The sequence below is a fragment of the Mobula birostris genome, chromosome X (assembly GCF_030028105.1).
Source record: "Mobula birostris isolate sMobBir1 chromosome X, sMobBir1.hap1, whole genome shotgun sequence".
Classification (NCBI taxonomy): domain Eukaryota; kingdom Metazoa; phylum Chordata; class Chondrichthyes; order Myliobatiformes; family Myliobatidae; genus Mobula; species Mobula birostris.
The window spans coordinates 70247995-70271491 of NC_092402.1; the positions used below are offsets into that span (position 1 = coordinate 70247995).

At 40.8% G+C, this 23497-nt stretch overlaps 1 protein-coding gene across 4 annotated transcripts in view; it reads left to right on the forward strand.

The window, feature by feature from the left end:
* The window catches only part of lima1a (LIM domain and actin binding 1a), a 143366-nt gene that overhangs the window by 88204 nt on the left and 31665 nt on the right, over window positions 1–23497 (forward strand). For all 4 annotated transcript variants that reach the window (XM_072249104.1, XM_072249105.1, XM_072249102.1 and 1 more), the window contains 2 exons: window positions 2721–2766; window positions 11069–11560. In XM_072249104.1, coding sequence (XP_072105205.1) covers window positions 2721–2766; window positions 11069–11560 — 538 coding nt within the window. The remainder of the gene's footprint in view (window positions 1–2720; window positions 2767–11068; window positions 11561–23497) is intronic.

Consider the following 23497-nt stretch of genomic DNA (forward strand, 5'->3'; position numbering starts at 1 on the left):
ACTATTACCTAATGTCTAAGTATGCGTAATTTCCAGCATGCACCACCTTGGGAGGTTTGGAGGCCCACTTGGTAACTTTTTTCTCTGTGCTACATCTTTCCCATTCTCCCCTCTCTGCCTGAACCACTCTGAATTCTCTAGCTAACTGGCACAGACTGGGGAAGCAGGGTCTTTGCTTCCTAAAACATTACCTAGCTCAGTAAGCTTCAGTTATAAATTATTCTAGGAATAGTCCCCTTCTTGATTTAGCATTACCTTTGTCACATAGGTGTCAAGAGAAGCCCAACGTGAAACGTTTGAGTGCATTTTTAAAATAAAATTTACAAAAACTTAGTGATGTAATGAATAAATTCTCACCTTCCTAAGGCCATTTGCTTGCTAATAAAAATGTTATTCATATATTCATAGTGATATGGTCGGTACAATCTGTGATTTGATATATTTATGTGGAATACAGTTAAATTGTTTTTCATATTGTATCCCTTCTCTTTTATTGTTGAGATCACCATGGTTTCAGTAAAAATAAGTTTGCTGGTAAAACTACCATGAGTGAGGTGAGTTGCAGAAAATTGTTGTGGCAGAAGCCATTGAATGCATTACTGGATTTATTTAGTGGTGCTAGAAAGTTTGTGGAATTTTCTCTATTTCTGCATAAATATGACCTACAATGTGATCAGATCTTCATGTAAGTTCTAAAACTAAATAAAGATAGCCCAATTAAATAACACAAGACATTATACTTATTTATTTATTGAGAAAAGTTATCTAATATTACATGTATTTGTTGGAAAAAGAATGTAAGCTTCTGGGGTAATACCGTCTACAAAAGCTATTTGGAGTTGGGTGTTCCAATCAATGAGATGAGATTGGAGCTGTGGATTGTAGAGGCGCCCTGCCTTATATAAAAGATACAGAGTCAAGTTACTGACAAGGGCCTGCTCTTCTCAAGAAAGATTTGTTTATTTGCAGCATGCCTCGATCAAAACAGTTTTCAGAGGACCTTAGACGAAGAATTATAGAGGTGCATGAGGCTGGAAAAGGCTACAAAAATATTTCTAAAGACCTGAGTGTTCATCAGTCCACAGTAAGAGAAATTGTCTGCAAATGGAGGAGACTCAGTACTGTTGTTGCTCTTCCTAAGAGTGGGCATCCTGCAAAGATCACACCAAGAGCACAATGTACAATGCTGAAGCAAGTGAAAAAGAACTCCAGGGTAACAGCAAAAGACCTGCAGAAATCTCTAGAACTTGCTAAAGTCTCTGTTCATGTGTCCACTATAAGAGAAACACTGAACAAGAATGGTGTTTGTGGAAGGACACCACGGAGGAAACCACAGCTCTCCAAAAAATAAACGTTGCTGCGTGTCTTAAGCTTGCAAAAGACAAGATGTTCTACAACGCTTCTGGGACAATGTTCTGTGAACAGATGCGACAAAAGTTGAACTTTTTGGCAGAAATGTGCACCACTATGTTTGGAGGAGAAAGGGCACTGCACACCAACACCAAAACCTCATTCCAACTGTGAAGCATGGTGAAAGGAGCATTGTGGTTTGAGGCTGCTTTGCTGCCTCAGGGCCTGGACAGCTTGCAATCATTGAGGGAACAATGAATTCAAAATTGTATCAAGACATTTTACAGGAGAATGTCAGGGTAGCGGTCCGTTACCTGAAGCTTAATAGAAGTTTGATAATGCAACAAGACAATGATCCGAAAGACAAGAGTAAATCAACACCAGAATGGTTTAAAAAGAAGAAAATTTGTGTTTTGGAATGGCCAAGTCCTGATCTTAATCCTTTAGAAATATTGTGGATGGACCTGAAACAAGCAGTTCATGCAAGGAAGCCCACCAACATCCCAGAGTTGAAGCAATTTTGTAAGGAGGAATGGCCTAAAATTCCTCCAAACTAATGTGCAGGACTGATCAACAGTTACTGGAAACGTTTGGTTGAAGCTATTGGTGTACAAGGGGTCACATACTTTTCCCAACAAATACATGTAAAATTGGATCATTTTTCTCAATAAATAAATGTATGACTTTTTAAAAAAATGTTATTTATTTAATTGGGTTCTCTTTATCTAGTTTTAGGACTTGCGTGAAGATCTGATCACATTTTACTTCAGATTTATGCAGAAATAGAAAACCCTACAGAGTTCACAAACTTTCTAGCACCATTATATGTATGCATACCAGCTTTCAGGAAGGAAGGCTTTTTGGGGTTACAGTCAAATTCATCTGTCATGGATGAACATGAATAGGACATTTCGGGGGGGGGCACTACAACTGTTCTTGGTTCTTTTCCCACAGGTCACCCACATAGGTGCAATTTTAAACTGAAGGAATTGAAAGGAACCTAGATTAAATTTCTTCTTTTCCAGCTCCAAGGTCCAGGAATTTTGATGCTCCAGTCCCCAGTTGGGAGCCAAGTCTGCCAAGGCAAAATTTTTGAATCAGTTAGTCCCTAATATTATTTTCTTTCTTCCAGTCTTTCCCTTTCTGTCTCTCTGTCTCTCTCTCTCTGCCCAGATTTAGCAAACAATAGGACAAAGTCTCTTGACAGTAGAAAGTCTGTTGCTTTTAAGTATGCACAGTGTCACTGCTGCTGACTCCTTGAGTCCCACTTTACTGATGAATTGTCTGAGGCATGGTGCATACAACACTATTGATGTACTTCCATGACTTCTCCATAGTAATCCCATTCTTTCTCTCTCTCCGGACATCAGGTATCAGAAGGCAGCTGAGGAAGCCAGCAGTGACCGAAAAAAAGGGGTAGGTATATTCAAACTGCTCTTTTGGGTGCATTCTGTTCCTTTTTATGTGTGGCTAGAGTGCACAGTGAAGGAATTGCTCTACATTTTGCTCTTGGGAAGAATAAACTGAGATGGAACAGATAAGTTTACCCTGATAGTTTTCAGTGTAGAAGCATGTAAGTACAAAATGCCTGAAATGAGTGCCCTGTTCTGTTGGCTTATTATCTTCTAAGCACCAAATAATGTCACTGCTGAAACCGTGCAGGCCAATTCTACTTGTAAGATGATACCACAGCATGATAGTTTAGTGATGAAATTATCAAGTTGTAGTACGTCTGATCATACCAAATGTGTATTGTTCTTCAAAACTGTTAGCAAGAGTTGTTCTGTTTTGTCACCCTTTTCTGTGTTCTGCCAGGTGGTGTAGTGGTTAGCATAACACTTTACAGTACGAGCAACCCGGGTTCAATTTCTGCTGCTGCCTGTATGTTCTCCCTGTGACCGTTTGGGTTTCCTCTGGGTGCTCCAGTTTCCTCCTGCAGTCCGAAGACCTACCAATTAGTAGGTTACTTGGTCATTGTAACTGATCCTGTGATTAGGCCAGGTTTAAATCGAGTGATTCCTGGGCGGTGTGGCTCAAAGGGCTAGAAGGGCCTATTCCATGCTGTATCTCAATAAATAATATTGGCTGTGCTTGTAAGCAGGCCTCCTTCTCCCAAAGCATTTGCTGATTGTTCAGTGCAACAACCTCATGGATTGATTTAAGTCATTAAAGATATTTTACTGGGTCATGATGAACAATGGGGATAAAACAAATCTGAGGAATCTATGGAAGTGAAAAACAACAGACAGGAAGCAATGGAGGGGAGCCAACTTTATTTACAGTTGGAGGAAGGTGAGATTCATTTATTTCTCTGCATCATCAACAACAAAACAATCCATTTCTTCAACTGTTCTTTGCAACTTGCACGCTGCTGCCCGGCAGCGCAGTTGTTGCATTTTGTCCCCTGCCTTTTCCTGTGCATCTCCAAATTCTCCTTCCAAAATGGTCCAAGCCGTTGAAAATCCAGCAACTTTCAATCAAGGTGAACAAATGGGTTTCAACTTCAAATAGTTGAAGTAAAACTCAAATGTGCCGACAATGAGATGATCAGTTTTGTCACAAGCACCCAATAAAGATCAACTATATATTGTATAAATGTAGTCCTATTTTTTAATATATAATTGAAAAAACTACCCTATACATTACTCTTCCTGAGTAATCCTCTTGTACTAAACAGTTCTAATTAGGAAGGTCAAAATCCACAGTTAATTACAAATGGTGCTCAGCCTGAAGAGTTTTATTTAAAATTGGGAATAAAAATAAGCTTTTCCTTTCTGGGTATATCTGATTTTGGTGAGAAAAGCAACCTGCACATAGACCGAGAGGTTAAAGAAGAAATTTCTGACCACCAAACTGGACTCCAAGGTTGGGCAAAAGGCTGGACTCTGTATACCGGATTCTGGACTGGATAGGGTTAACTTTCTAGAGATATTGGAGCTTGTAGTGTGGATTTCAATTTTTGTTTTGAGTCCCTCCATCTAACTGCTGGCTTATACAAGGACTTCACCTGTGCAGAGCATATCTGGAGATCCCTTGCCAAACCTTGATTCCTTGGGGCAGCTTGTACCACTCACAGGCCACTCCTACAGGAGCAAGCTATCACTGCATAGGTTGAGGCCTGCTTCGATTTAGCTTTCAAAGAATTTCTTTCCATGACTGACACTGGCAACATTGCTTGGGTGGGTGTCCCCATCCCATTCTTCTTTCCTTCCTCCTCACTCAACATCACTGTATCCTCTCCCAGAAGCAAAACACCAGTTACTGTATATACAATTCCATGAAGTTCAAGGACTCGGACTTTGCCTTGTCCAGGGCCAGTTTTGTAATTCCTGAAGCTTTGGGTCCTGAATGCGGTTTAATTTCCAGTGGGTGGCAGTAAAATTCTAAGCCCCAGATACACATTATTAAATGCAAGGGATTGCACAATATGGTTGTATTCTCTAGACGTTAAAAGGTTTAGGTCTGGTTTAATTTAAGTTTTTAAGGCAATAGAGATATGAGAAAGATATTAGTCAGGTCAGGAAAAATTAGGATGGGGGTGGGGATCAAGTTCAAAAATTAGAATTGGACCTTTTAAGAATAAAGTTAAGACATGCTTCTCTCTATGCAGAGGTGGGAGAATTTCAGACATGTCTCCAAGAAATATTGTTCAAAGCTAGGTCAGTTAATTTTAAATAAAAGATTGACATTTGTGCCCACCAAAGATGTGGGAAAGGAGGATAATGAACTTATCTTGGATCTGCCATGATGTCATTCAGTGACAACAGACTCTAGGTCTGCTGACCTATGCAAGATAAGGTTATGTTTGGTTATGATGTCTGTTGACAATAATCTCTTGCACTATGAAAAGCCACTGGGACAGTTATGATGTACATACATGGGGAACTGTAGACAAGACGGGCCAAAGACTTTTTGAGTAGAGAATGGTTGTGGGGGGGGGGGGGGAAATAGTTGTTAAATTTTTGGATTTTAAGATTAGAGAAACTTTGCATTATAAAAGAACAGTGTTAAGAAAACAACTTAATTTTGAGGAACTGTACAATTCAGTAAATGACTTCAGTTTCCAGCATTTAGAAAAATTAACAAACAAGAAATAGGAAAATAAAGACTTGAGAGCAGTCACACTTCGTTCAGCAGGAGCTTCTCCATCTGTCACTGAAGTTTGCAAAATTAATCCAAGTAATATTTAGCTCCTGTTATGAGCAGATATTTTCTGCTGTATTTGATACCTTGCCTGTTACTGTAATCAAGGTTAAATGTCCATTTGGATTTGGAGTTAAATTTGTGAGGTGGGCCTCAATCCCAGTTTATCCAATAATCCTTTTTAATTCTTATGGGCTTTATCTAGCTATTTTTCTCTTTCAAATAGTCTGTACCGTAGGATAAGACGAGGAGTGTTAAGCACTTGTTGATAATGAACTGCAAGCAGGTACAGTTCTTGTGGAGGTTCATTTTGAAGGTTGTCTATCTTATTTGATGATTATGTGTCCAATTTGTTACCAATAGCAGCATTTGCTATGCATGTTATTTTAATACAATGTTAAGTTTAGCTGATGATGCAGATTAATTTTATATCCTTCAGAAACCTAATTAGTATTGGAAATCAGCAAGCAGGTCTGGCTGTAATGTGTAAGTTTATTATCATGGTAAGGACATTGAGGATTGCTATTTATTTTAATTCAATTGGTATTATGCCTAGTTTGTTGAAGTTTGGATACCTTGGAGCCAAGGTAGGTATTTGGAATGCAGGTGCTGGAAATGCTGGAAATCCAGAGCAACACACACAAAATGTTGGAGGTCATCAGGACTGCAAAGGAAGGGGGGAAGATGCCAGAATAAAAACTTGGGGAATTGGGGAAGGAGGTGGAGGACAGAGTGGGGAATTGAAGAGGAGGGAAGGAGGAGGGGATAAATACCGGAAGGAGAAATTGATGTTACTTCCTCTGGCCTCTTACCTCTGCTCTTCTCCTGCCTTTCACATCCCCCTAGGTGCCCCTCATTCCCTTTCTCCCATGGTCCACTCTCCTCTCCTATAAACTTCCTTCTTCAGTCCTTTGCCTTTTCCATCTATCATTTCCCAGTTTCTTATTTCATCCCACTCCCCCACTAACTTGGCTTCACCTATCACTTTCTAGCTTGTTCTCCTTCCACCCTTTCATTCTAGCATCTTCTTTCCTTTCCAGTCCTGATAACCCCTCGAAATGTTGGCTGTTTATTCACTTTCATAGATGCTGCCTGACCTGTTGAGTTCCTCCAGTATTTTGTGTATGTAACTCTGGAATATGTAGACCTCTTCTAGTATTGTTGAAGATGCCTCTCAGTGATGATGAAATTCACTGTTAACTTGAATGCCCCAACCTTTGTTCAATTGAGCAAAAAGAGATTTTGAAGGTTAAGACCTTGAACCTGGCACAAAACCTGTGGATTGCTGGGCAGCATTGGTTGCTGCACAGTTTCTGACCAAATATTGAAAGGCCTGGATAGGGTGGAGATAGAGAGGATGTTTCCAATCGTGGGAGAGTCTGGGACCAGAGGGCACAGCCTCAGAATAGAAGGACGTCCATTTAGAACAGAGGTAAGGAGGAATTTCTTTAGCCAGAGGGTGGTGAATCTATGGAATTCATTGGCACAGATGGCTGTGGAGGCAAAGTCATTGAGTATATTTAAAGCAGAGGTTGATAGGTTCTTGATTAGTAAGGGTGTCAGAGGTTGGGAGAGGTGTGGCAAGATATGGAATTAGGAGGGAAAATAAATCAGCCATGATCAAATGGCAAAGCAGACTTGCTAGACCAAATTGCCTATTTCTACCCCTTTGTCTTGGGGTCTTCTGGTCTGAGATGCTTGTGAGACTTGGACAACTAACGGCACTGGAAAAATGCCAACAATCCATACAAAATTTTTCCAATTCTTTGGGAAGGTCAGCGAACCAGTATTGGTGTCCTTTTCCCAGGCTTGCATCCCTGACACTGAGGCTCTAATCACTTAGTCAGCTGCTGGGCAGCCCATATTGTCTGCATACCTGACACCACACAGACACTCTATTCTAAACTCTCGTGGGAAGAGATTATCAGGCAGCTAAAGGAAAAGATTCAGAGGTGCTCGAAGATGAAGCATTCCCACTGACTGCTGGGAATCTGTGGCCCATAACCAGTCAAAGTGGAGGAGGAGTATTTGGGATGGTGTTGGAAACCTAGAGGCAATGCATCAGAGCACACAGAAGTTCTACATAAATTGTGGAAGGAACGTGCCTCATCGGGTACTCCCCACACACCCTGTCAGGCACCACCTGTGCCATCTGTGAAAGAGTCTACAGTACCCATATTGTCCTCATTAGGACTGAAACTGATGTGGATGCAAGTCATTCTCTGTCCTGCCAGACTGTCTAAGATAATAATTAAAACTGTTGAAACAAAAGAATTGGTTATTATGTCTCAACAGTTTTCAGAGATTTGTACTGTAGACCTGCTGAAGCAGTAACCATTTGGGTGATTTGTATGGATTAGGACTGCACCCTGGATGAGTCTTGCTGTCTTGGAAGGGAAAAAAGATGTATCGCTCTATCTCAAACTAGAGGTCAACATCACAGTATATAATTGTATCCCACTCCCAAGACATAAAAGGCCCAGCATACCAATGATGTCATCACTATGTTGTGTCAATGGCCATGACTGTTTCACTTAACCAACTCTGTTCAATTAGCAAGCTCTATGATTAAAGTCTACTTTGTTAACTCTGTGCTCACTGTATATCTATTGTGTGAAAGATGTAGTAATAGGAAATGAGTCATTAATGACAGATCATAGCTGTTACAACATTTGCATCTTGGTCTGTGTTCTGTATATTTTTGAGTGTATTTCTAGTTGGAGATTTTTCCAGTTATCGTATATTATTGTGGTTCATTTGCAAGTCCAAATAGGAGAGGATTTTTTTTGCATTAAATCAGGTAAATCCAAGGAAAGTGTTGTAAAAGATATGTAAAATTCCCTCCAAGAACCAGAGAAGGGGATCTAGCAAGAGGTTTGCTGTAGAGATTGAAAAACAATGTGTAACATTGTTGGAGCAAGAAGCACAAGGGGATGTATGTGATAACAGCCCATTTTATAGTGAGGGTCAGAATGTTATAAAGAGCCTTGGTCAGCTGAGGTGAAAGCAGCTGGTGAAGCTTGACTGGGGTAATCTGTACTTCGCAAGTTTTGTTTTCCACACAGTATAGTATAAATGGGACCAGAAAATGCTGGAAACGCTTTGTAGGTCGGGCATAACTATGAAGAAAGAGAAAAATAGTTAATTTTCAGGTTGATGTTCTTTCATCTGAACTATAGTATAGAAGTTGGAGATGAATGGGTTTTTAGCATACAGTACAGATGTGGGGCAGGGGCAAGGAAAAAAAGCAAAGACATCAGTTATGGGATGAAAGGCAGGAGAGATTAAATGACAAAAGGGGTGCTGGATCTAAGCCAGAGTGTATGTAGCCAGGATTGAGGATGAGAGTGATAATCCAACATTTGTATGGATTTAATGAAATGGATTGGTAGGATAGAATGGGCAAGTGCCATGTATGAATGAACCACTCCTCCATCCTGATTTGTCCATGGGTCATTTTGGCACAGACTAGATGGGTCAAAGGGCCTGTTTTTTTTTTTGCTATAGTGCTCTATGATTCTATGACCTTGGCCTGGAGTTTGAGAGCTTTCCATGGTGATTTAAACCAATCTTTGGAGACGGGACTGCAGATGCTGGAATTCTGGAGCAACATTCAGAATGCTGCAGGAACATAGCGGGGCAAGGAGCTTCTATAATACAGATTTTTTTATTCTCTGATATCCTGGTATGGAAAGCATCATCGTGGGAACAGATACAGCGGAGGAGGAACTGAGAAAAGAATAGCATCCTTGCCAGGTGACAAGGTGGGAAAAAGTGTAGTCAAGGTAATGTGGGAGACAGTAGACCTGTAGATGATGTCAGTGAATGATCTGTCTCCCAAGATGGAGACAGATCAAAAATGGGGAGAGAGATGTTGCATATGGGCCGAGTGAATGTGAAGGCAGAGTGGAAGTTTTTCTTGAAGTTGATAAAATTGATTAGCTCTACGTAGGTACAGGAAGTAACACCTACACAGTCATCAATGTAGTGGAGAAAGAGTTGGGAAGCCTTTTTTCAGTCCATAGATGCTGCATGATCCTGAGTTCCTCCAGCATTTTGTGTGTTATACTAGCCTTTACTCAGACTTTACAGAGCAAATCGTGTGGGAAGAGTTCACTTAGATGTCAATGCTGAATTTCTTGGTCAGTTAATATTCATGACATTTATACTCCACAAAGAAGTGCATGCCATCAGATCAGAAAAGAAACTATCAGTTCAGGGTCAGCATAGCAGATTCATTATCTAAAACTTTTGATTTGAGTCAAATAAATGAGAAGTCTGTTTCTCTAATTGGCATTGGACATTGGAACAGGTGATGTTAAGGATGGCAAAATTTTCCCGGTCTCTTGACAACTGGAAACTTTATCTCTCATTGGTTGCAGTAAAAATCCAAAATGTTTGCTTAATTGTTGAATCAGTTTGGAAGCTCAAGTGCTACTAACTTCAGTATACAGAACAGAGGGAGGAATCGTACACTGCATGTGCCATCTCTTAGATGAGGCATTTTTAACAGAGGCCCCGTTTGCTCTTCTGGGTGGACGTCAGAGGTCCTACAGTGTTCTACTGAAGAAGAGTAGGCAAGGTCTGCGCTATGTCTTAGTTGATGTTTATCTGGACCACGGTATTGTTTTTTGTGCAAGTTGCTTGTGTACAAAATGGACTGTCATGGATTCTGCATTGTAAAAGTGTCTCACTTGATTGGCAGGAGAATGCAAGCTGAACCTATAAAAAGTGTAATAGAAAGTGCTTTTGTTCAGAGGAGAGAGCCTAATACCCTGTCCAGACTAACAGATTTTGTATTCAATAGCAGCATGCCTCTGGGAAAAAAAAATAGCCTACCACTGCATTCACAGGGCAGCTCGGGATGAGAAATAAATGGCTTCTTGCCAGTGCCTCATATTTCTGGGGAGGAATTTATTATTTTTAAATAAGCTCCTTTACCAAATGGGAAATGAACGTCATCTGAAATTCCAGTTGATAAAGGCAAGTTGTCTGTTCAAGTTGATTCCCTTTGCTGACTGAAATCAGCAACCTGTCTAGGCACATCAGTCTGGTGAGCCACTGCTGGATGCACTGACTCTGCTTTCTTGCTTGAATATAAAGAATATATTCAATCGGGAGATGAGCACAAGGAGATTTGTGCAGACAGAGTGCAACATTAAACCTGCCATTCACTGGAAACTTGAAACTCGATCACTCCAAAGTCTTCAAATCAACTTAAAATACGAATTATTTAGTTTTTTAAAAGTAGAGCCTTGTTTTATGTTCCAGTGCTATAAGTGAAATCCGTAACAATTCCCTTCATTGTTCTTCCTTTTTCCTTATAAGGAGACCCTGCTGTTTTATCATTTCCTGCTCCAGTTTCCTGCCTTTCTGTTAAACCCCCAGGGCAGAAATGCCTGTACAAGTTGTAGCACTAAATGGTTGCAGCTGCCCATGAAACTCGAAGCACTGGTGACACGTAGTGCATGTGTGTGCACTATTTCCTGCCTGCAGAACTGCACAAAAACTTGCTTCAACCCATGCTGTGGGCATTCCTTTTTCTGTAACTGCTTTTTAAATTGTCTTCTTGCAGAACACTGAAACTTTTGCCCCAAACCTGAGGAAGGGGACCCTGAGCATCTTGAAGAAGAAGTGGGAGGATACAGAATCTTCAACTGCACAACCTCTGCTTCAAAAGTCTCCTGTCAGAATTAACCGACTTCGGGTCACTGCTGTCAGCCCAAACCCTAGCTTGGGGCTTCTAAGTGAGTCAGATCAGAATTCCAAGAGCCCTACCACCACAAGGATCAAGTCTCCCAGGAGCCCAGGAGCCTCAAGCAAATTTTCTTATCCTGGTGCAGAGAACGAAGGGCAGGCTGAGATAAAGCCACAGTCTGAGGGCTGGAAGATGGAGAGAGCTCTTTCAAAAGAGAGAATTGAAGTGGAGAATGGAACAGCACAAGATCTGACAATCTTCCCTAAAGTTGAAAAATTTAATGTCCCACTGAACAGTTTGAAGATGATGTTCGAGAAGGGTGATATGAATGCTCAGTCCAAGAGCAGACAACATGAACTCTCTGTCAAGGTAAGAGTTTGCATTGAGTAATACTGTTTGAATTAGGCAGAGTAACCTTCTTGCTCAGTTCCTTTTAAACATTCCAAGATTTTTGCTCTGATTTCCTGAAATGTTTGCTGCCTCCATGTAGAATCCTCTTCTAGCTTAGAATTTTAAAACAACTTTGTGGGCTGGTTTAATGATTGCTATTTTAAATGTGTTTGAACTTTAAAGTTTCTTAAGTTAGTTAAGGAAACTAGTGATCAGCTCCCATAAATTTCAATGCAATCTTTTTTTCTTTCTTGCACAGACAAAGAGGTGCTCCTTCCACAGCCAGCCTGGTTTGTTTCTAAGATTTAAAGCAAAATCAAACTTAATATTACATGGAAGTTCCACTTTGAATTCTAGCTTCAGTTTGCTTGTTGGTGCAATTAAAAATCGTAAAGGAAGAAGAAGCTTCCTTACAGTTTGCAGCCTCAAAAGATAAAACTCGAGGAATAGACAGCTGAAGTCTCAAGTTCCATCCTCCATCTGTTCTGAATTCTCATTTATGCCAAGAGTGCAAAAGTGATCCAGGCTTCTGTCTTGGCGGCTCTCTGGGATGCTGCCGAGGAAGTGTCCGCATGTAAATGCCAATTGAGGCTAAGATTGAATTTACTGAACTGTTAAATAACTCATGCAAGTACTTGCTGAGGCTCAAGCATGCCCTCTTGTGTAACATATGGCAGGGCTGCCAAAATAAATTGCTGTAAGAGAAAGAAGAAAATTCTTTAGAATAACCAACCAAAGAAAAATTATTCTAACCCCACCCCTGCATTGTTCTTTTTGTTTTGCTCTACAGTTCAAATAATTTAACAAAGCATAGCCATTGGACACCTTGGCTACATGTTCTGAACTTGCCAAGCTAGAGGAAAAGATTGAATGTGCTATCCTTGTATGAGCCCATTGGTAGACCTTTTTAAATTGTGGAACCAGGAAGGCGAATGAACCAGAATTAGAATCAGGTTTATTATCACCGGCATGTGTCGTTAACTTAGCAGCAGCAGTTCAATGCAATACATAATCTAGTAGAGAGAGAAAAAAAAAGTAAATCAATTGCAGTATATGTATAGATTGAATAGATTAAAAATCGTGCAAAAACAGAAATAATATTTATTTAAAAAGTGAGGTCATATTCACAGATTCAATGTCCATTTAGGAATCGGATGGCAGAGGGGAAGAAGTTGTTCCTGAATCGCTGAGTGTGTGCCTTCAGGCTCCTGTACCTCCTACCTGATGGTAACAGTGAGAAAAGGGCATGCCCTGGGTGCTGGAGGTTCTTAATAATGGATGCTGCCTTTCTGAGACACCACTCCCTGAAGGTGTCCTGGGTATATTGTAGGCTAGTACCCAAGATGGAGCTGACTAAATTTACAACCCTCTGCAGCCTCTTTTGGTCCTGTGCAGTGGCCCCTCCACACTAGACAGTAATGCAGCCTGTCAGAATGCTCTCCACGATACAACTATAGAAGTTTTTGAGTGTATTTGTTGACATACCAAATCTCTTCAAACTCCTAATAAAGTATAGTCGCTGTCTTGCCTCCTTTATAACTGCATGTTGGGGCCGGGTTAGATCCTCAGAGATCTTGACACCCATGAACTTGAAATTTCTCACTTTCTCCACTTCTGATCCCTCCATGAGGATTGGTGTGTGTTTCTTCATCTTGCCCTTCCTGAAGTCCACAATCAGCTCTTTCGTCTCACTGACGTTGAGTGCCAGGTGGTTGCTGCAACACCACTCCACTAGTTAGCATATCTCGCTCCTGTATGCCCTGTCGTCACCACCTGAGATTCTACCAACAATGGTTGTATGATCAGCAAATTTATAGATGGTATTTGAGCTATGCCTAGCCACACAGTCATGGGTATAGAGAGAGTAGAGCAGTGGGCTAAGCACACATCCCTGAGGTGCGCCAGTGTTGATTGTCAGTGAGGAGAAGATATTGTCACCAATTCGCATAGATTGTGGTCTTCTGGTGAGGAAGTCGAGGTTCCAATAGCAGAGGGAGGTACAGAGGCCCAGGTTCTGTAACTTCTCAATCAGGATTGTGGGAATGAAGCAGAAAGAAATGGCCACCATAAGACATGAGAGCAGAGTTAGGCCATTTGGCCTATCAACGCTGCTCTACCATTTGATCATGGCTGATTATTTTCCTTCTCATCCCCACTTTCCTTGTAACCTTTTGATGCACTTAGTAATCAAGAATTTATCAACCTCCACTTTAAATATATCGAATGACTTGGCCTCCGCAGCCATCTGTAGCAATGAATTCCACAGATTCACCACCCTCTGGCTAAAGAAGTTCCTCATCTCTGGTCTAAAGGAGTTTCCTTCTATTGTGAAGCTCTGCTCTCAGGTCCTAGACTGTCCCACTATTGGAAACACCCTCTCCATGTTCACTCTGTGCCTTTACAATTTGGTAGGTTTCAGTGAGATACCCCCCCCCCCACTTTTATCTAAACTCCAGTGAGTACAGGCCATCAAACACTCTTCATAGTTTATCCTTTTCATTCCCAGGATCATTCTCGAGAACCTCCTCTGGACCCTCTCCAATGCTAGTATGTCTTTTATTCGATATGGGGGTTCACAATGCCCCAAATGTGGTCTGACCTATTCCTTGTAAAGCTTCTGCATTACATCATTGTCACAGGTGTGATTCTGCCTCCTAACCAATCTCAGCCAGAGGCAGAAGTTGAGCTGTCTTTCACATTCTTGGCAGCACTGAAGGAGAAGCTGGTCAGTGTTCCTACTGGCTACTTGGTGAACTGCATTTAGTGATATGGTTGTGGAGGATAGAACCTGGTTCATTGTAGACACTTTCACTTGGTAGTTGATGGTCACGCCCTTTGCTTGTTTCTTAGTGAACAGGACCCACTTCTCCAAACTCATAAAGTCCAACTGAATTTACAGGAGGTGGCCATTTTAGCCCTTTGAGCCAATTCTGATATTTAATAGTGTGCCTGATTTAATTTGATCTAGGTATTTGATAAGTTGTCTGTTCACACACGTAGGCTCTGAAGGCAAAATTATCTGTGGGAAAGTCAGGAAGATGAGTAACTTTTAACATGCAAGTCCATTGCAGACTGTCAGATTGGATCCTGAAAGATTTTGTTCATTGGATAAAATGTCCCAACATTTTGCACATTATCACATGAATTTTGCCATTTGGATAAGAAAATATCCAAATGACCAAAAGCTTAGTCAAGGAGGCTGGTTTAAAGATCATCTTAAAGGATTTGATGGACATGGAGGGAAATTGGAAATTTCTGAAGTTCAGAGCTGAAAGCACAGCCATCAGTATGAAGAGATTAAATTTGGAGATGCTTGAGTCCAAAGATAGAGGAGTACAGGCTTAGGGTTGTCTGAGGCGGCTGGTTTTTGGTTAATTATCTCTTCTGCATACAAAGCTTATATACAGAAGGGCATGGAAGGTAGCTGTTGAGGTGGTGGTTCTAACTTTTCCCAAGCTGTTTGATATTGGTTGCAGAAAGCTAATGTTTACACCCTTTTTGATTCAAATTGGTGCCAAATGATGACTGTATTTCTCTCTCCACTGATGCTGCCTCATCTGCGAAGTATTTCCAACATTTCTAGTTTTTAGTTTGGAATTAGTTTGAGCTCTGGAATCATTTCCAGTTACAGAGCACTTCCCTTTTGATTAGGAAGTTCTGCCAAAGTGATCAGTTTATCTTGATAACCGCACCACTCATCAGTGAAACAGTTTTGATATTCCTTGTACACGTGTTGGTCACAGCTAACACCTGATTAGAAGCTTGCACTGTGTGAGCTGTTCAGACTTGGAATATTGTCTACATCAGGCAACTTTTTGGGAGCAGCACAGACTGGCTGGTGAGTTTCCTACATAACAGTGTTATATTTCAAGAAGTGCGAGTAAAGCACCAAATGGCACCTTGAGGTCATGTAAGGTACAAGGGAAATGTAAATCTTAAATCTTGCCAAAGCCAGTTGAGAGTGTGTGTGTGTGTGTGTGTGGAAAAAATGCTTTTTAAAAGCAAAGTCAAACAAAAAATCTGCAGGTACTGCAAATCCAAGCAACATACACAAAATGCTGGAGGATCTCAGGCCGAAACGTTGACTGTACTCTTTTCCATAGATGCTGCCTGGCCTACTGAGTTTTAAAAGTGAAGTGCTCTTTGAGCATTAATCCTGCTCACAGACTTGAGTAGGTTTGTGTGTCAGCCTGTAAGGGAAATATATGGATGTATATATACAGAGTATATGAAAGCCTGCATGACCTTGGCCAGTGTTTGCATGAGAGACAACGTTGAGAAGGGAGCATTCCATGTGATAAAATGTCAAATGATTTGCATGATCTATGTGGTCACATAATGAAACAGTAGCCTCTTTTTTTTTTTCGGTCCTCTTATCTCAAGCACATGATTTGATTTTGCATAGTTATTCCGTTCTACTTTCCCTCTTTCTATAAATTTATTTTGACTCTGACAGTGGTGAAAGAAACTGCCTGACAAAGAGGTGCCATTGTCTTTTGACGTGCTGCTTGCAATGGTGCTTTTCTTCCATTCCGGATGTTCCATGTTGTTTCAAATGATACCCAGCACCCTTTGCTATCTGCTGGGTATCATTTGAAACAACTTGGAACATCTGGAATGGAAGAAAACCACCATTTCAAGCAGCACGTCAAAAGACAATGGCACCTCCTGAGAAAATGTGATGCCCTAGCAGTTCATGCCCTCAAGTTGTCTGTTTAGTTGGGAAACCTTCATCTTTATATGGTGAATCTTAAAATGTAAGTTTCTTTGCAAGGAATACTAGTGTAAAGGTTAATGTCACTGTAACTTAAAATAAACACTCAGACCGAGAGACCAATTTCAGCAGCCTCAAACCAACCATCTTGTTCTGCTCTGAAAATATTTTAAGTGATTGAAGCCAAAGCAGACCCCTCCCCCTAAATAACTTGCCTGGCTGTCATTGTGTTGGATTTGCTGACCGCAGAGGTTCTAAACTCAAACAAAGATCTTAAGCCCTATTGGATATAAATAGCCACGAGTACTCTCACTAAAGGGAGATTATACCGTAACTACCCAGTCTTCAAAAACTAGTTTCCTTCCCTGTTTATTCTCTACGGTGAGTTTTAGCTGCCAGTACCCACCATATGAGTGGTGAATCCCCTCTCCCTACCAAGAAACATAGAAAACCTACAGCACAATACAGGCCTTTTGGCCCACAAAGCTGTACCAAACATGTACTTTAGAAATTACCTAGGGTTACCCATAGCCCTCTATTTTTCTAAGCTCCATGTACCTATCCAGGAGTCTCTTAAAAGACCCTATCATATCCACCTCCACCACTGCCGCCGGCAGCCCGTTCCACACACTCACCACTCTTTGCGTTAAAAAAACTTATTCCCTGACCCCTGACAAGAAGAAGATACTTCCAGCTAACAACATTGTTTAAAACACAATTCATTTATTTTTAGTAATACATGTTTAAATCCAAACAGCATATTTAAAACCCATTTAAAACTCAGAGGATTTCTATCTTAAACAGTTATTTCCCAATTACAAACTGCTTCTAAAGCACAACGCATTTCTTAAACTCAAAGGATTTCAAAAACGCAGGTACAGTTCCTACAAGCTAAAAAGACATTGCATGATGTAGATGAGGAAGTTGTCCATCACAGAAACCAAAGCTAGAGGAAAGAATTCTATTCACCCCATCTACCTATCATTCTTCTTGATGTTCTTCAACCATTCCTAGTAAGCCTGAACTGCTTTCTACCTTTATAACATTTTTTTCTACCACTGGTGACTTCATGTGCATATGATATTTCCTCAGATATCCCTCCAGCACAAACAGTCTAAAATCATTTTGGAGACATACAGTTGAAGTCAGAAGTTTGCATATGCCTTAACCAAATACATTTAAACTCAGTTTTTCACAATTCCTGACATTTAATCCTAGAAAATATTCCCTGTCTTAGGTCAGTTAGGATCATATTTTAAGAATGTCATATGTCAGAATAATAGTAGAAAGAATGATTTATTTCAGCTTTTATTTCTTTCATCACTTTCCCAGTGGTTCAGAAGTTTACATACACTTTGTTAGTATTTGGTAGCATTGCCTTTAAATTGTTTAACTTGGGTCAAACGTTTTGGGTAGCCTTCCACAAGCTTCTCACAGTAAGTTGCTGGAATTTTCCATTCCTCCAGACAGAACTGGTGTAACTGAGTCAGATTTGTAGGCCTCCTTCTCGCACATGCTTTTTCAGTTCTGCCCACAAATTTTCCATCGGATTGAGGTCAGAAAATGATGTCAAGTCTGGTTCATTCTTGGGAGCAATTTCCAAATGCCTGAAGGTACCACGTTCATCTGTACAAACAACAGTACACAAGTATAAACACCATGGGACCACGAAGCCGTCATACCGCTCAGGAAGGAGACGCATTCTGTCTCCTAGAGATGAACGTACTTTGGCGTAAAAAGTGCAAATCAATCCCAGAACAACAGCAAAGGACCTTGTGAAGATGCTGGAGGAAACAGGTAGACAAGTATCTATATCCACAGTAAAATGAGTCCTATATCGACATAACCTGAAAGGCTGCTCAGCAAGGAAGAAGCCACTGCTCCAAAACCTCCATTTTGAAAAAAGACAGACTACAGTTTGCAAGTGCACATGGGGACAAAGATCTTACTTTTTGGAGAAATGTCCTCTGGTCTGATGAAACAAAAATTGAACTGTTTGGCCATAATGTCCATCGTTATGTTTGGAGGAAAAAGGGTGAGGCTTGTAAGCTGAAGAACACCATCCCAACCGTGAAGCATGGGGGTGGCAGCATCATGTTGTGGGGGTGCTTTGCTGCAGGAGGGACTGGTGCACTTCACAAAATAGATGGCATCATGAGGAAGGAAAATTATGTGGATATATTGAAGCAACATCTCAAGACATCAGCCAGGAAGTTAAAGCTTAGTGCAAATAGGTCTTCCAAATGGACAATGACCCCCAGCATACCTCCAAAGTTGTGGGAACATTGCTTAAGGACAAAGTCAAGGTATTGGAGTGGCCATCACAAAGCCCTGACCTCAATCCGATGGAAAATTTGTGGGCAGAACTGAAAAAGCGTGTGCGAGCAAGGAGGCCTACAAACCGGACTCAGTTACACCAGTTCTGTCTGGAGGAATGGAACAAAATTCCAGCAACTTACTGTGAGAAGCTTGTGGAAGGCTACCCAAAACATTTGACCCAAGTTAAACAATTTAAAGGCAATGCTACCAAATACTAACAAAGTGTATGTAAACTTCTGACCCACTGGGAAAGTAATGAAAGAAATAAAAGCTGAAATAAATCATTCTTTCTACTATTACTCTGACATTTGACATTCTTAAAATAAAGTAGTGATCCTAACTGACCTAAGACAGGGAATGTTTTCTAGGATTAAATGTCAGGAATTGTGAAAAACTGAGTTTAAATGTATTTGGCTAAGGTGTATGTAAACTTCTGACTTTAACTGTAGTTCTTTAGCTACCTACTATTAATGCTGTGAAGCTAACTTCCTTAAGCACATAACACCTTCCAACTGTAGACACATGATAGTTATAGATATGCAGCTAAATAATATCTTATTTGTTCTGCAAACTTCTTTGAGTCGGCCTGTCTGTTTGAAACAACCCATTTTCTTGTACTGCACCTTGAGCAGTAATAAAGCAGTTGTATTGAGCTAAACCTTGCTTCTCCCAGACAGAATGTCTACTATCCACAAAACTTGTTTGCAAATCTGGTCGTTAGACAATACTTGTTTTAACCTCAAGGTGATTACTGCTTTCCATTTACATTTCAAGAACTGAAGACTGACTTCCATTTACAACCAGAAGTTAGTTGGAAGTTTATTTACATCTGTTTGTGATCTTACTAGTACAAATGCTGTGCTTAGGAAGCAAGATTAGCAAATGGCCAAGAAAGAGAAAGAATTCTAATGGCCAAGAAGTTGATATCCATCACATGGCAAGCATGTACCACAAGGTTCCGCATCAGTTCTTTGCATTTTATTATATTGAGTAACTTCTACAGAGTGCTACAATAGCAAAGAGAGGATTAAGTTGTTTAGGTTCTGAGGGGTGGAAAGCCAATGACAGTTGATTGAAAAGTAGGATTTTAAACAAAATGCAAGTGCTATACTTGATTAGAGTTATTTACCTGAGTGTTGATGCTCTGCATACACTGCAGAGAATCCTGAAGTGATGGAATTTGTTGATTTGGGGAAGTGCTCACCTTGGTGAATGGGTGTGTCTTCATCTGGAATTGGATCTGCTTCTGTCAATTGACGTAATCTGCCATTCATTTGCTGAAACAAATGACTAAAAATTCACTGATGCGCTCAGTGATACCGTGCTCAAATGTTGATATATAGCAGTAATCCAAAATGTTTGTCCCTCAAAATGGTGACTGCACACTTGGAACACATTTCCTACTGTCTGAACTAATGCAGTGCACAGGTGATGGGGACTTTTTTTGTGATGCTTTTTTGTACTTCCGATCTCCCGTTCCATTTTGCATTTGTTTCTACTCTCTATCATTGCATATTGTTCTATTTCTTAGACTTTCCATCTGTATTTTTTTCCCAGCCTGAGTCCCACACATCAGATTTGTCCCTAGTTATGAACACTTGGGCACATCACCGTCAACCCCAATAATGCCCTTGCATGCACTCTGAACAGGAGCTTCAGCTGAACTCAGCTGCTTGGTAGGCCAGTCTGTGTATTGCTCCACTTCTTCTCTCTGTCCTTCAAACTGAGACCATTTGCTCCAACTCTTTGCTTATGGGAGAACAGCATATAAGGAACTAAATCTGAGTCTACCTGCTCTTGGGATCTGGGAATATAGCATTCCTTTTTTTGGGCACCTGCACAATTTGCAATCAAACATCTGATGCAAAGCTGCTTTTAATATTTCTGCCTGTGTCCCAATTTGCCAGATGCAGTTCCAATCTATTGCCATAACAGCAGTCCCCATCTTTTTAAGGACTCAACCATGATGTTTATGAACAATGGTCACAGTTGTGTGTTGATTCTTTTTGTTTTTCTCATGTTAAGTTGATGAAGCATTCTTTCCAAAAACTTGTGTCATGGTGGGTAGAAGAAGTAAAGGAGATCCACTCTGGATCCTTGGGCTATCCACTCAGTTAGTCTGAGTTTGGTCTGTGACACATTCACACTGGACTTCAGCAGCATTGTCGAAGGAGTCTGATCAAAGTACAAAGTTCTGTGGGTCTGGATTTGAACTCCAAAAGTGCTAGTCTTTAAAAAGCCTCAAATTATTAGGGGTGGGGAGTTTAATGACAAAACTACTAGTTCGGATGCTTGAAACCACCTAGTGGCAGCAGAGTCACTTGCTGCCATGTGAGTGTCGTCTGCCAGCCCTGTGTGCCTTGTGAGGTGCAGGGCTCTGCTGTCCATGACTCATCACGCGACTTCTCTGACACTGCTACTCAACATCTGTCACTGGCTTCCTGCATTATACCTCTGAGCTCACTCCAAGCTTGAAGAACAGCACAGTCCCCTTATACTGGGACTTGTAGCCTTGTCTTGGCATGACTACGGTCATTTCAGAACATTAGTAGTTAAAACCATAGAACACTACAGCACAGAAAACAGGCTACTCGGCCCTTCTAGTCTGTGCCGTAACATTATTCCGCTAGTCCCATTGACCTGCATCCAGTCCATAACCCTCCAGACCTCTCCCATCCATGTACCTATCCAATTTATTCTTAAAACGTAAGAGTGAGCCCGTATTTACCACGTTAGATGGCAGCTCGTTCCACACTCCCACCACTCTGAGTGAAGAAGTTCCCCCTAATGTTCCCCCTAAACCTTCCCCCTTTCACCCTAAAGCCATGTCCTCTCATATTTATCTCTCCTAATCTAAGTGGAAAGAGCCTATTCACATTTACTCTGTCTATATCCCTCATAATTTTGTAAACCTCTATCAAATCTCCCCTCATTCTTCTACGCTTCAAGGAATAAAGTCCTAACCTGTTCAATCTTTCCCTGTAACTCAACTCCTGAAGACCCGGCAACATTTTAGTAAATCTTCTCTGCACTCTTTCAATCTTACTGATATCCTTCCTATAGTTAGGTGACCAGAACTGTACACAATACTCCAGATTTGGCCTCACCAATGTCTTAACCTCCCCATAACATCCCAACTCCTATACTCAATACTCTGATTTATGAATGCCAGGATGCCAAAAGCCGCCTTTACAACCCTGTCAACCTGTGACGCCACTTTCAGGGAATTATGTATCTGAACTCCCAGATCCCTTTGTTCCTCCACACTCCTCAGTGCCCTACCATTTACTGTGTATGTCCTATCTTGACTTGTCCTTCCAAAATGCAACACCTCACACTTGTTTCCGTTTTATTTTTCGGTGGACGTGACAAGGAAGGTGTGGTTGAGGCATTTGGGAAATTTCTTTTAAACTTGGCTATTATCCAATCCTCCTCGCCCTCTATTTGCTTTACAGATAATTCTTTGTTTCTCTTTCTGCTTACTTTCCTGGTAATTTCTGATGAAAAATCCATATTTAAAATAGGAATTTCCCTGTTCTCTACACAAATGTTCTGACCATTTGATTTTATTTTCCCACTTCCAGCATCTGCATTTTGTTATTGCTAAACAGTGGTGTTAGAATTTCATTTTGGTGCACTGGTGGGGTGAAAATATTTGATTTATACCCTCTTGAACCTTGCGAAGCAATCCAATTATGAATTTGTCTTTCCAGTGTGAACTGTACTAAGAATACTTTCAACTCTTAGAACTGGATGGTTAGTTTCCAGTGACAGAGGCTAAGTCTCTTGGCTGAGCCTGTTTTTTTGGCTGTTTCTTTGGCAGGTTACCAAGAGGAGTTCAAGATCCTGGACAGAATTTGTACTTTGACCAGCGTCATCAAATTATCTGGTCATTAGCTTGTTTGTCATTCACATGATCTTGCTGTCTTTGCACTTGAATGCTTTAGTTGTAAAATGTTTTGGAGCATTTTCCTCCCAATACTACCTTAAATGAATGTCATTAATTCTTAGAAGTCCATTTCACCAAAAAGCACAATCACATGATAAGAGCAGAAAATGCCAAAATTGGTCAACAAGTTGACTAGCATCTGTGGAAAGAAAGTGACTTCACATTTCAGGATGATCAGAAGCCCAATAATTTCATAAAGTTCGGATCTTTGTTTAAAATCAGAAGTATGATAGCTTTCAACCTGAGTCCATTGGATGGCACACATCCCTCCAAGTAAAATGGTTATGGGATCAAGTTTGACTCAACTAGGGTGAAGCTGTAGCGCATTTGCTGGACGTGTGCTGCACTCCAGTGAGTACCCATCTTATGAATGAGAGAAACTGAAACGCAGTTTACTCTCCAATTTTCTAGACTAATACCTATCTTGCTGTATAGTCAAGGAATTTTTAAAAAATTATCCATTATATCATTGTATTCAATTTGCACAAACACTTCCTGCATAGCAGCAGTGGATAAACATTGAGATCTGGGAAAATGTGGATCACTTTCCCTAATGTTAGGAGCCACCTCCCAGCAATGACAGATTCACTGTTGAAATTCACCTTGGTCTCATGTGCTAACATGGCCTTTGGCCAACTCAGAGACAACCTACTGTCAAACTCAAGTCTACTATGCAGCAGTGATCTCTGCCCTTCAGAATTATCTCTAAGATATTGACTACCCACAGTTGGCACCCCTTAAACTCTGAATCTGCAAAATTCCCCATATTGATTTGCAGGACAAATGAGCCAATATTATTGTCCCCTCCACGGCCAACGTTTACAACATTGATGCTCTGTTCATGTTCAACTAGTTCCAATGGATGGGCCAAGGCATTCACAAGCCTTGCTCCAGACATTTATAATCCACCTCAGCTCTTTAACAGTAAATGATT